The sequence below is a fragment of the Cryptomeria japonica genome, chromosome 3 (genome assembly GCF_030272615.1).
Source record: "Cryptomeria japonica chromosome 3, Sugi_1.0, whole genome shotgun sequence".
Lineage (NCBI taxonomy): Eukaryota > Viridiplantae > Streptophyta > Pinopsida > Cupressales > Cupressaceae > Cryptomeria > Cryptomeria japonica.
Genome location: NC_081407.1, coordinates 150,225,394 through 150,237,822, shown reverse-complemented (window position 1 = coordinate 150,237,822; position 12,429 = coordinate 150,225,394). Strand labels below are relative to the sequence as shown.

General features: G+C 45.5%; 2 protein-coding genes across 3 annotated transcripts in view; one reads left to right on the top strand and one right to left on the bottom strand.

The window, feature by feature from the left end:
- The window catches only part of LOC131067788 (psbP domain-containing protein 6, chloroplastic), a 104,904-nt gene that overhangs the window by 78,222 nt on the left and 14,253 nt on the right, over nucleotides 1–12,429 (bottom strand). The window lies entirely within an intron of this gene.
- LOC131874582 (uncharacterized) lies at nucleotides 2,305–4,072 on the top strand. 2 transcript variants are annotated; one of them, XM_059218115.1, is made up of 3 exons: nucleotides 2,305–2,582; nucleotides 2,691–3,099; nucleotides 3,240–4,072. In XM_059218115.1, the coding sequence occupies exons 1-3, from the start codon at nucleotides 2,352–2,354 to the stop codon at nucleotides 3,599–3,601; spliced, it is 1,002 nt and encodes a 333-aa protein (XP_059074098.1). In that variant the 5' UTR covers nucleotides 2,305–2,351; the 3' UTR covers nucleotides 3,602–4,072. The 2 variants fall into 2 exon arrangements, with proteins under 2 accessions (XP_059074098.1, XP_059074097.1); XM_059218114.1 differs by having other exon boundaries at nucleotides 3,213–4,072.

Genomic DNA, 12,429 nt, shown 5'->3' with positions numbered 1-12,429 from the left:
GACTCGCCCGAAATCGCCTAAACTCGGCGAGTCCGGGTCCGAGTCAGGCCAAACGAGTCCCAGGGGCTCGGACTCGGACTCGGACGAGTCTGGAGGCTAAACTCGCAGACTCGCCGAGTTGGCGATTTTGGCCCAAAATCGCCAAACTCGGCGAGTCCCGAGCCCTGGACTCGGCCGGCGTTGGCAGCAAATAAAAAGTCAAAAAAAAAATAGTTTGTAAAGTTTTTTTAAATCCGTTTTTTAATGTTAATTGTCTTCTAGCCCTAAAAGTGACTTTCATTTCATTCACTTGCAAAAAAAGGAAGAGTAAAGTGAGTTGGGAAGAAAAACAAGGGTGCATAGAAGAAAAACCAGCAAGGAGGAAGCTCAAGTTTTCTTCAATTTTTCACATTAGAGCTACATTGTGTTTCGATTTGGTGCATCAAGAGTTGGATAGGAAGAGTTTGCAGCTCATTTCAAGCTTGTTGTAAGAGGTATGATTGTTTTTTTTAACATTATTTTGTTTCTTATATGCAAAAATTCCATTTTCTATTCATTTATTTTGAAAGTTTTACATTTTCTTGTATGCAAGATCTTTTGTATGTTTGTAATTTGTATGTAGCATGTAGTATGTAGTTGTACTATGTAGGGTTGTATGTAGGGTTTGTAAATTTTTTTTTTTTTAAATTGTAGGGTTTGACAAACCCTACAATTTTTTTTAAAAAAAATTTACAAACCCTACTTTAGTTTTTTTGAATGTATGTATTAATTTTATTTTGTATTTGTAATGTTTTATTGCAGCAAACTTCACTTTATTATTTGCCTCAACTTCAACTTTCACAAAACTATCCTAAAATGTCTACTTCGGCTTCTAGACCCCCCATGAGAAAGGACCCTGCTTGGAAATATCATGAGGATTTTCCAGGGCAAGGAAAGGGGCAAACAAAATGTATGTTTTGCAAAACAATATTCCATGGAGGTATATATAGGCTGAAATACCATATTGCTGGTGTGCGTGGACATGATGCCGAACCATGCCTAAAAGCAGTCTCTGAGGCCATACATGATTGTTATGTAATGGTTGAGGAGATTGAAAGAAAAAAGAAACAAAAGGAGGATCGAGCGGCCATTGGGAGAGAGACAGTTTTAGGAAGAGGGACACAGTTAGGTTGTGTTGGAGGCCCTTCTTCCTTACCTCCATATCGTCCCACTCAGTTTGCTACTGCTGGTGCTTCTGTTTCTGCTTCTGCTTCTATAAGTGGCAGTGCCACTGCCATCGCCACTTCTCATGCTCCTACCACTAGTAGTCATAGTGGGAATGTTACCATTGGACCTAGGATTCGTAAATCTAGGTTGGATTCCTTCTTTGTGCCTTGCACTACTCCTGGGTCCCAACCGTCGCTTGAGGGCATGGGTTGGAACAAGGAGGTCCATGACGCTGCTAAAATGGCAATTGGCAGGTTTTGGAGCTACAGCTGTATTCCATTCTTTGTAGCCAGGTGAATGTTTTACTTTTATGTTTGATAACTTTGATTGTTTTAATTTTTATACTTAACTTATCTCATTGAATTTTTATACTTAACTTATCTCATTGAGTTTCTTTGTGACAGGTCTCCTTATTGGCAACAAATGGTTGATGCCATTACCATATGCGGGGCGGGGTTCAAAGCCCCTAGTGAGAGTGATTTGAGGGGACCCATTTTGTCTCAAATGGTGGATGATGTGAAAAAGGATTTAGATGAACAACGCCACATATGGAGCACTAAAGGTTGCACCATCATGACTGATGGTTGGACGGATAGGAGAAATAGAACTCTCCTTAATTTTCTTGTTTCTTCCGCAGGTGATTGATTAATTATAGTTTCATATAGTCTTTAATTTTTTATTTTTTATCTAATGGTTTATTGAATGATCATTGACCTAGCTTTATTTTTTTATTTCAGGGGGCACCGTTTTCATCAAGTCCATTGATGCCTCCGCCCATTGCAAGAATGCCACCTACCTATGTGAGGAGATAGAGGAGGTGATTGAAGATGTGGGTGAGGAGAACGTGGTACAGGTGGTGACCGACAATGCAGCAAATTATGTTGCTGCGGGTAAACTTTTGATTACAAACTAATTTTGTTTGCAAATTAATTACTATCTTGTAGTTTGTACCTCCATTAATTACAATTTACAATGCAACAAATTATGTTGCTGCAGGTAGACTATTGATGGAGAGGCACCCATCTATAGTTTGGACTCCATGTGCTGCTCATTGCATTGACCTCATGTTGGAGGATATTGGAAAAATCCCATGGGTCAAGAGATGTGTAGAACGGGCAAGAAATGTCTGCAAATTTGTATATAATCATTCATGGGTGTTGGCTCTTATGAGACAATACACAGAGCAGAAGGAGTTGCATCGTCCAGGAATCACAAGATTTGCCACAAACTTCCTCACATTGCAGTCCATGCTTAGGTCTAAGCCTGCCTTGAGACGTATGATTGTTGGTGAGGAGTGGTCTTCCTCATCCTATGCTACCACCCCTGCAGGGATAGAGATGGCAGACTGCATTTTTGATGAGCAAGGCTTTTGGGTCCCTTGTGATGAGATAGTGAAGGTAATTTTTTTATAAATTCTACAATTTAGCTTCATGTTTTATAAGTTATTATATGTATTCTCTTATTTGCTCATTTTTCTAAATTACACAATATTTTCAATTTTGCAGTTTGTTAAGCCCTTGGTGGTTTTGTTGCGAGTTGCGGATGGAGATAAGCCCGCAATGGGCTATATATATGAGGGCATGGATAGGGCGAAGGAGGCCATCAAATTCGTCTATGGAGCAGATGAGAGCGAGTATGGTCCCATTTGGGAGATCATTGATAGGAGATGGCATCATCAGCTACATAGGCCCATCCATGCGGCAGCCTATTATCTGAATCCGGCATTCCGTTTTATCCCTTCTTTCAAGGCTGATGCGGAGGTCCTTAATGGGCTATATGCAATCATGGAGAAGATGGGACCTGCCGGTACTTCTCAGATAGACCTTTTTCGAGAGCTACAGATGTTCTCAGATGCACAAGGGGAGACCTTCTCTCGTCCTGTCGCCAAACACGCTAGAACAACTATGATGCCAGGTAAAAATAAATTGTTAGGCTTAATTTTAGTTGTATTCAATACTATATTGTAACTTGTTAAATGAGTTCATGAGTGAGACTGATTTTATTTATTTTTCTCATTTCAAACTCAGATCATTGGTGGAACTTTTTTGGCCCAGAGACACCAAATGTTCAGAAGTTGGCCATTCGTATCTTGAGCCAACCATGCAGCGCATCAGGTTGTGAGCGCAATTGGGGTATGTTTGAGCACATACACTCCAAGAGGCGCAATAGATTATCTGTGGAGAAGATGAATGATCTCGTCTTTGTTCACTACAACCTCTGCCTGAGAATGAGAAAGAATGCAACAGTTGACATGTCTCCTATCATTCTAGATGAGGTTGATCTTGAAGCAGAGTGGGCCAATGAGAATCAGACAGCTCCTGGGACTCCTACAGCTGTATTTAGTGATGATGACATTGATTGGATCGACCAGGTAGATATAGAGGCTGAGGCTGTAGCCATGGTAGAGGAGGAGTAGAGAACACGAGCAGAGACAGGAAATACTGAGACTCGGAGTGACACAGCTGTTCCTGATGTTGGTGAGCATGACACAGTCGTTCCTGATGTTGGTGAGCATGGCATGGTGTCACGGGGAGCAACTATGGCTGCTGAATCATCCAGGACCTACTTTAAACGCCTTCGCAGGGGGCCAGGGCGAGAGGGTGCACGGCCATCTCAGCCATAGGCTTGTACACTTGTAGTTGTATTTAGTTTTACTATTTACCTTTGGTATTTGTATGAAACATTTGATGATGATCATATGATGACATGGATTTTTTATTCCATGAGTTTTGTAATATTGTATACATTTGACAATATTTATATATCTATGTTTCTTATTTTCTTCAGCTACAATTTGCGTTTATGCTTATGTGATTGATGTATACTTGTGTATGTAATCAAATGAGCCGAGTTTAATGATGTTTTTGTGTCTTTAAGGTGTATTCAATAAAGGGTGTCTGAAACAAGTTTTAAATCTTTAAAAATCTCTAAATTTCTTGAGTTTTTCACTTTCTCGAGTCCAGCCGAGTCCGACGCCGAGTCCCGAGTCCGAGTCCGAGTCGGCCTTGCCGAGTCCGAGCCGAGTCCGAGTCCCGTTTCTTTGGAAGGGAGTGAAGAAGCTAAGTGAATTGGCAGTGCTGTTCACTTTAATTGGGATCCCTTGAATAAGAAGGCCCGTTTATGACAGTTTTCTTCAAAGATACAGTCAAACAAATCTACTAGTTCGAGGGGGTTCAACTAGGGAAAAGGAATTTTTGTGTCCTTGAATTCTATAGCAACATGACTAGAATAAATGTGCATTTCCTGCAAATCCCTAGCAGATGCATTGAGGTATTTGACAGTTTGTCACTAAAATAAACTGTAGAGATACCAAGATTGTTTGATGGCAATGATTAGAATGACACACTAGCTGCTACCATGACATTGAGGGTTCCTAACACTTTGCAACATGCACAGGTTTTTCTTTATGTGTCAAGTGCAATAAAGCATGAGGGAAAATATAGAATGACATCATAAACTCTTGACCTAATGTTACAGTTGTTCAATGTACAAATCAAAGATGAGGCAAATGATGTCATTGGCAAATTCTTCTTTGCCAATGAAATTCCATTACATGTTCACTTTCCTCACATTAAGAAGGCCATCACTAAGGTGGCAAAAGAAAGTTTTTCATATGTGCCAACAAGGAAGATGAAACTAAGGCATTATCTTAGATAAGATCTATTCCAAAATAATTATTCTTATGGAGAAAATTAAGGCCACATGGACCTCAAGAAAATGCAACATTATCGTAGGAGGGTGTATGTGTTGATGGGAATAATCATTATGTTATGTTGTTATATTATGTTTATGTTGTCGTTGGTAATAATGAGTTATGGCGGTCAGTTAGTTAGCTGACGGGAGGTTGGGAACAAACAGAGTTCGAGGGAAGGCATTGCAGGTCCGCGCAGTTGTATGACACCAGGGAGTTATTCAGTTCAGTTTTTAGCCTTTGGGGAGTGTGATGGAGGATTTGAGGTGTCTCCTAGCATTTGTGCCAGCGGATTGTGGCCACCTCCAGGCAGGATAGGTACGCTTTGAGGAACTCGCAGTATGTCTCGGCTGGACGTGAGGTTGCCTTGGTGGATGCACAGAGGGCTCGGGAGGAGCTGACCACCAGGTTGGAGGCAATAGTCGTGTGAGACTTAGTTCAGCGTACTCAGGAGTTGGATGCCGGGAGAGGAGCACGGGTGGCTATCGAGGACAAATTGGCTAGGGAGACAGTATCATTTGAGTAGCAGTTGGTGGAAGCTAAGACTGGAAAACGTGTTTTGCAAACAAGTTTGGGTTAGGCACAGGAGGACTGTGATGGCAAAGGAAGCAATATTGGTGAAATCCGCACTTGAGCATCAGATGGTAGCAGAAAAGGGTTTTCAGGCGAGGACGCAGCAAGTGTATAAGATCCGGGCCCGACTGGCGTCAGTAGTTCCTACCATTCATCTCTATTTTTGTATTAAGTCATCGGAGTTGACTTCTTTTCTTGGGGGGGATGATGTTGACGGGAATAATCATTATGTTATGTTGTTATATTATGTTTATGTTGTCGTCGGTAATAATGAGTTATGGCGGTCAGTTAGTTAGCCGACGGGTAGGTAGTTGGAGTCGCGACAGTGGTGTCGCACCCCTTCGGGTATTATATATTTTGTACCTTTTCTTCGAAGTGGGATCATGTTAGTCGTGTCAGATGTAATGTTATAAGCACTTATTGTATATGGACTGTGGAATTAATATAGAGGCTGGTTATTTAATATATTTCCATTATGTTCTGTGCATTTACTTTCTGCATTTAACCGTTTACCCGAGAGGGCAAACATTTGGCGCCGCTGCCTAGACGAACTCGGGAACAGAAGACACGGATGGCGCACAGACACAATGGGCCTACCCGTCGGTGAAGTAAACCCGGAGGCCAACGACACCCGAACAGAACTTTACACAGGAGAAGACACGGCAACGCGAGAATTTTCAATTTTGCTCCAGGTAGCCATTCAAACCTACGTCTGACGAGAGGCGGCGGAGGCAGAAATCCCACCAAGTGCCGTGTGGACAGCGCTGGAGGTTAGCCCGGCAGTAAACCGGTTGATGAACCACCTCCCCCGGTTGCTTGCACAGGCATCGCTGGCACAACAGGCCCGCTTGGAGGAGATTGCCCAGGAAGAGCGACGACAACAAATCCTGCAACGCTACGAAGAGAACAGTCGACGGGAAACAGAACGAGATGGCGCCAGGCCAGGAGGAAATTAAACCTTGTGATAATCCCGACACACTGCTGATATAAACTGTGACCGAAAGGCAAAATAAAAATAAAAATAATAAAAGTTTTTTTGTGTACATGGCGTGTATTTGTTGTGTATGGAAGTGACTTATGCCCAATAGACTAAATAAGGACAAAAATAAAAAGATACAGAGTGACGAATGGGAAGTGGCACAAACCGCGTTGAATCTCAAACAACAGATAGAACGAAGGCGTAGGCTAAGGCAGCTTGCTGAGGGACGACCGGTCGAGGGGTTGCCCGAAGGGAACCCAGGAGGTGTCACGGAGGTTGCGGAGGCAGAGATAGACGGAGAGAACTACACTGTCTACATTGTTGTAGGGCTGCCAGAAGGAGTCATGGAGGGTGCCAAAGGAGAACTCTACAGTTCGCCAGAATACCACCATAGGGTAAGAAGCTGCGAAGAGTTGGTGGAACAAACAAGGCGAAGTCTAAACCTGATCAACGCTACCAGAGACTTGCTAAAGAATTTGTCCATTTCAGAGGACAACCGGAGGGAGACACCGGAAGGTGACGGTACGACCGAAGGTGCCGAGGGAGCACAAGGGTACCATACGGGAGGCAATTTGGTTGGTTCGGTGTCAGCAACTTTTTCCGGAGGACCCACGAGTGGAGGTTCAGTTGCAGGAGGCGGAGGATCGCCAGGTACAAGCACACAAGGAATTAGAGGAGCGAGACCCAGCGGAGGGATGGCGAGTAAACAAAAATTGCCAAAGTTCACAGGGGAGGGCAAGGAAGACCCCTTATGGCACTGCCGTACATGTGAAACCATTTGGTCCGCCAACAGAGTAACAGACCAGGATGACTGGGTACAGTAGTTCCCAGCCACGTTACGAGGAGTTGCCATAGATTGGTACTCCGATGTGGACAAGCAAAAAGTGGCCACGTGGGCCAATCTACAGAAGGAATTCGCGGGGGAGTTTCGGTTGCTCTGTGATGACAATGAAATTGTAACGGAGATATACAGTACCAAACAAGGTACCAGGGAGACAATACGGGCATACAGTCGAAGGTTGAAAGAACTCTTGGGTAAAATGGAAAGCCAACCCGCAGATGGATTGAAGAAATGATGGTTCGTTGAAGGGTTGAAATCCTCCCTACGGAGGAAGATGAAAATTGTACCCCCGACGTCATATGACGACGCTTATAATAGGGCGATGGACTTGGAGAGCGAACACAAAACATCAAAGAAAAAGAAAAGTAATAAATCCTCATCCGAGGATGATGACTCTTCACAGGAAAGCAGCAGCGATGACGAGGCTGGCAAATGGGTGCAAGCGCTCCAGAAAGACATGGAGCGAATGAGAAAGGAATTCAAAATAATGAAAACGAAGGGGACATACGGTGCACTGAGTGCAAAGAGGAAGGGCACACAAAGGGTACTTGCCAAAAGAAGGCATTTTGCGAGATTTGCCAAGTGATGGGACACTCCACCAAGGAGTGCCCATACAACATGAAAACCCGAAGTACGCAACTGAACCAAGTGTTGTTCACGGAGCAGGGCACAACATCCGCACCAGTGGGTACTGGCCAACATACTAACACAACGGCATCATCTGGAGGATACCGAGACAACAGACGCGGCGGCGGAAGGAATAGCAAAAAAAACAATAACGGAAGCCGTATCCAGTATGACGCCAAGGGCCGGCCAATTATCCAATGTAGGGCCTGTAATCAGTGGGGGCACTTCGCCCGTGATTGCACAAAGGAAGGCACCCCTCAGCACCTCTGCCGTTGGTGTGGGCCAGGCGACCATGAGGACGCAAATTGCTCGCAGGCAGGGGTTAATCTCCTCAACATTGAGAAGGCTAAGAAGACTGGTGAGAAATAAGTACTGGAGATCACCCGCGCCCAGATGAAAAAAGTCACTTATCCCGACCCCCGTACGGAGAAGGAGAGATTACGGGAGGCAAAGGCCAATATTGAACGTGAGATGACGACCGAACAACTAGACAACGAGGTGGCGAGTACATCATCCCGTACGGAAGCGGTAAATAACATCATTGGGCAAATCTTGCAGATAGAGGTGCCGATAAAGGTAAAAGACCTAGACTCTATGCCACAATTGAGGACTGCCATCCTCACCAATATGCAAAGCACCGCATCGTCGAGTGCACCACAGGTACGGGTTCCCGCCACCGCTTCGAAGAGTACACCACAAGTGGAGGTTTCCGTCAGCCCTTCGACTGACCCAATGTTACTAGCCTTGAGCAGTGGTAGACACCCAGCTGTGGTAGAAATGGGTATCCGTGGGACCATTCTAAAGGACACCATTGTGGATGGGGGATCTGGGGTGAATGTACTACCAGAAGAAACATGGAAGCGGCTGGGGAAGCCCACCCTGTGGCCACGCACGTTCAACCTGGTGGGAGCGGACCAACACGACATTAAGCCACTCGGCCTGTTGATGGCCCAACAAGTGACGATTGGTACGCAACCATTCTTGTTAGATTTCGTGGTTATTCCCTCAAAGAAGAAAGGCTATGACGCCATCCTGGGGAGAGCGTGGTTGATCAACGCGAGGGTAAACCACAACTGGAAGAAAAATACACTTTCCATGGAGAAGGGAGGGCGGAAATATACCATTGACCTACACACCCAAGATGTTGGCGAAGAGCTCGCCTCTTCCGACTCAGACTCAGAGGACTTTAATAAAGGGGAAGAGGGTCCCAATGAAAGCAAGGGCAAGAGCGCGATGGAGCCGAACAGTGAAGGGGTGCTCGAATTGGAGGGATGTTCTGAAGATGAGGTATGCTCACTTAACGGGCTCTTCCACTGGCAAATGGAGGATTATGAAATGTTCCAAAGCTACAGGCTCGAAGTAGAGGAACCAGAGCAACCAACAGAGGTGTACCTGCCGGAATACAAAGAATATTGGAAGGGAGACGCCCCAAACCCTGGCGATGTAAATAATCTGAAGAGTGTCGGCAACGATTGGAACCCTGTGTGGAAGACCGCAGTCTTCAAAATCTTTATTATTCTTCTTCTTATGTATGGGAAGGAGGTCATGGTCCCTGTAGAATTTGTGGTTCCAGGTCTTCCGATGGCCATTGAAAATAGACTTGCCACCAATAGGCCCAAATTGAAACCCTACCACGCGAAGCGCGCAGGGGACCCGAGAGGCCGGACGGACACTCGAGAGCCCGAAGGGGGACCCGAGAGGATGGAAGGGGACCTAAGAGGCCAGGCAAGCGACTCGAGAGGCATGGGACAAAAGCAGGAGACTTTTGGGCGAGGAAAACCGAGAAGGATGAAGAGCGATCCCAGAGACAGGGGACTCGAGCCGAAGAGTCTCTAGACAACTTTAACCAAAAAAAAAAAATTGTGAAAAAAAAAACACCACCGTACGGGGCCGTACGGCAGATGACCATACGGTTGGAAGAAAGAAAGAAAGAAACGTATGGTCGTATGACAGGCGACCGTACGATCAAAAATTTATTAAAAAAAAAATTTGAAAAAATCGCACAGTCGTACGACGGCGACCGTACGGTCAAAAAAAAAAAAGAAAGAAAAAGGGAAAATGGCCACCGTACGGTGGGACAAAGGTGACACCACCATGCGGTGAAACCACCAAGGTGACACCACCGTGTGGTGGAAAGTGACACCGCCGTGCGGTGGAACCACCGACGGTGACACCATCGTGCGGCGGTCACACCGTGCGGTGGGAGCCACCGAAGGTTGTTGCCGAGACATGAACCCACCACCACACACCGCACAGCCCAACCACCGCACAACACCAAACACCGCCGCACAGCAAGGGATAAAGGAGGAGGAAGACGCACCGCACGGCCCGACCACGCACTGCACGGCCCGATCAACACGCATAGCAAGGGTTACGCACACCAACGCGTAGCAGCCGCAAAAGGAAAAAGAAAAAAAGAGACCAAGCCCGCACAATCCACACAGCCACGTAAGGGCAAAACGACCGCCACAGGTAGACCAAGCAGCCGCACGATTGGAGGTGCCAGTGCTGTTGTTGACTGGAGGTGGGTCCATACGATAAGAAGGGTGTCGACCGCATGGGAAGGTGGCCGCACGATCAGAGGTGCCAGTGCTGTTGTTGACCGTACAAGGAGGTTGTATGGCCGGGGTGCCATCGGGGACTTTACAGTGCTTTAAAAAAAAAAAAAAAAAACGACGACGGATTGAAAAATGATTCGATGACATCTGGAGCCTAGACACTGAAAATATTGGAGTGTAGAAGAAGGGTTTTGACATCATAAAATATCACAGAAATGATGCCCGCCATGGACTTTCGTATGGGGCGCTGCCCCAGGACCCCGCGAGGGGCGCTGCCCCTCAACCCCGCGGGGGTGCTGCCCCTCGACCCCGCTGGGGGCATTGCCCCCAGACCCCCAGTTTATTTTGAGCTACAGAAGACCACGGGAAGTGTTGTGGTTGTTCGTATTGTGAGAAAGAAGCCCACAGCTAAGCATTGGCAGGGAAGCCATAAGCCATAGAGGGAGGCGGATTTCGAGGTTGGGAACAAACAGAGTTCGAGGGAAGGCATTGCAGGTCCGCGCAGTTGTATGACACTAGGGAGTTATTCAGTTCAGTTTTTAGCCTTTGGGGAGTGTGATGGAGGATTTGAGGTGTCTCCTAGCATTTGTGCCAGTGGATTGTGGCCACCTCCAGGCAGGATAGGTACGCTTTGAGGAACTCGCAGTATGTCTCGGCTGGACGTGAGGTTGCCTTGGTGGATGCACAGAGGGCTCGGGAGGAGCTGACCACCAGGTTGGAGGCAATAGTCGTGTGAGACTTAGTTCAGCGTACCCAGGAGTTGGATGTCGGGAGAGGAGCACGGGTGGCTATCGAGGACAAATTGGCTAGGGAGACAGTATCATTTGAGTAGCAGTTGGTGGAAGCTAAGACTGGAAAACGTGTTTTGCAGACAAGTTTGGGTTAGGCACAGGAGGACTGTGATGGCAAAGGAAGCAATATTGGTGAAATCCGCACTTGAGCATCGGATGGTAGCAGAAAAGGGTTTTCAGGTGAGGACACAGCAAGTGTATAAGATCCGGGCCCGACTAGCATCAGTAGCTCCTGCCGTTCATCTCTATTTTTGTATTAAGTCGTCGGAGTCGACTTCTTTTCTTGGGGGGGATGATGTTGACGGGAATAATCATTATGTTATGTTGTTATATTATGTTTATGTTGTCGTCAGTAATAATGAGTTATGGCGGTCAGTTAGTTAGCCGACGGGTAGGTAGTTGGAGTCGCGACGGTTGTGTCGCACCCCTTCGGGTATTATATATTTTGTACCTTTTCTTCGAAGTGGGATCATGTTAGTCGTGTCAGATGTAATGTTATAAGCACTTATTGTATATGGATTGTGGAATTAATATAGAGGCTGGTTATTTAATATATTTCCATTATGTTCTATGCATTTACTTTCTGCATTTAACCGTTTACCCGAGAGGGCAAACAGTATGAACATTAGGAAACATCCACTCATCAATATATATCATTACATGTGTACAAGGCCCTTACTTCCTTAGGACTATTGATTGTTTTAGGCACTACTACAAGAATGTAAACTTTTAGTTTCAGCTCCTTAGAGATGTAATTGAGGAGGTGAGCCTTGGGAATACAATGTAGGTCATTTTAGATGTCTCCTATATGAGTGGGGCAACACGGAAGTTGATCGAAGCTGCCAATAAATATAAATTTTGGACCCCTTGTGTGTGCATTCCATGAACAAAGCATTGAAGGTCATAGGAAAAATTAAATGAATCAAATAGGGTTGTACTCAATGAAAGAGATGTGCAGATGTTAATCTCCACATACCATATGCACTATTTTCTTCAATAAGGAATTCCCAAACTCATTGAGATTAGATATGCTTCATACCTCAAAGTTGATTAATTTATAATAGTCATGGCACCTGAGTGGAGTAGGTGGACCCAATCCAAGTGAGGGTAACATAAGATGGTGAAGAGGAACATTTTTTGAGTTCATGACAAATGCACTGTTTGTCATATCTCCAATTTTCATA

Excerpts from the sequence above, each read along its gene's own strand:
- LOC131874582 (XM_059218114.1), top strand. The coding sequence starts at position 2,352 with ATGAGACAATACACAGAGCAGAAGGAGTTGCATCGTCCAGGAATCACA. Across the intron at positions 2,583-2,690 it reads CTTGTGATGAGATAGTGAAG|TTTGTTAAGCCCTTGGTGGT; the intron begins GTAATTTTTTTA and ends TCAATTTTGCAG. Across the intron at positions 3,100-3,212 it reads TAGAACAACTATGATGCCAG|ATCATTGGTGGAACTTTTTT; the intron begins GTAAAAATAAAT and ends TTTCAAACTCAG.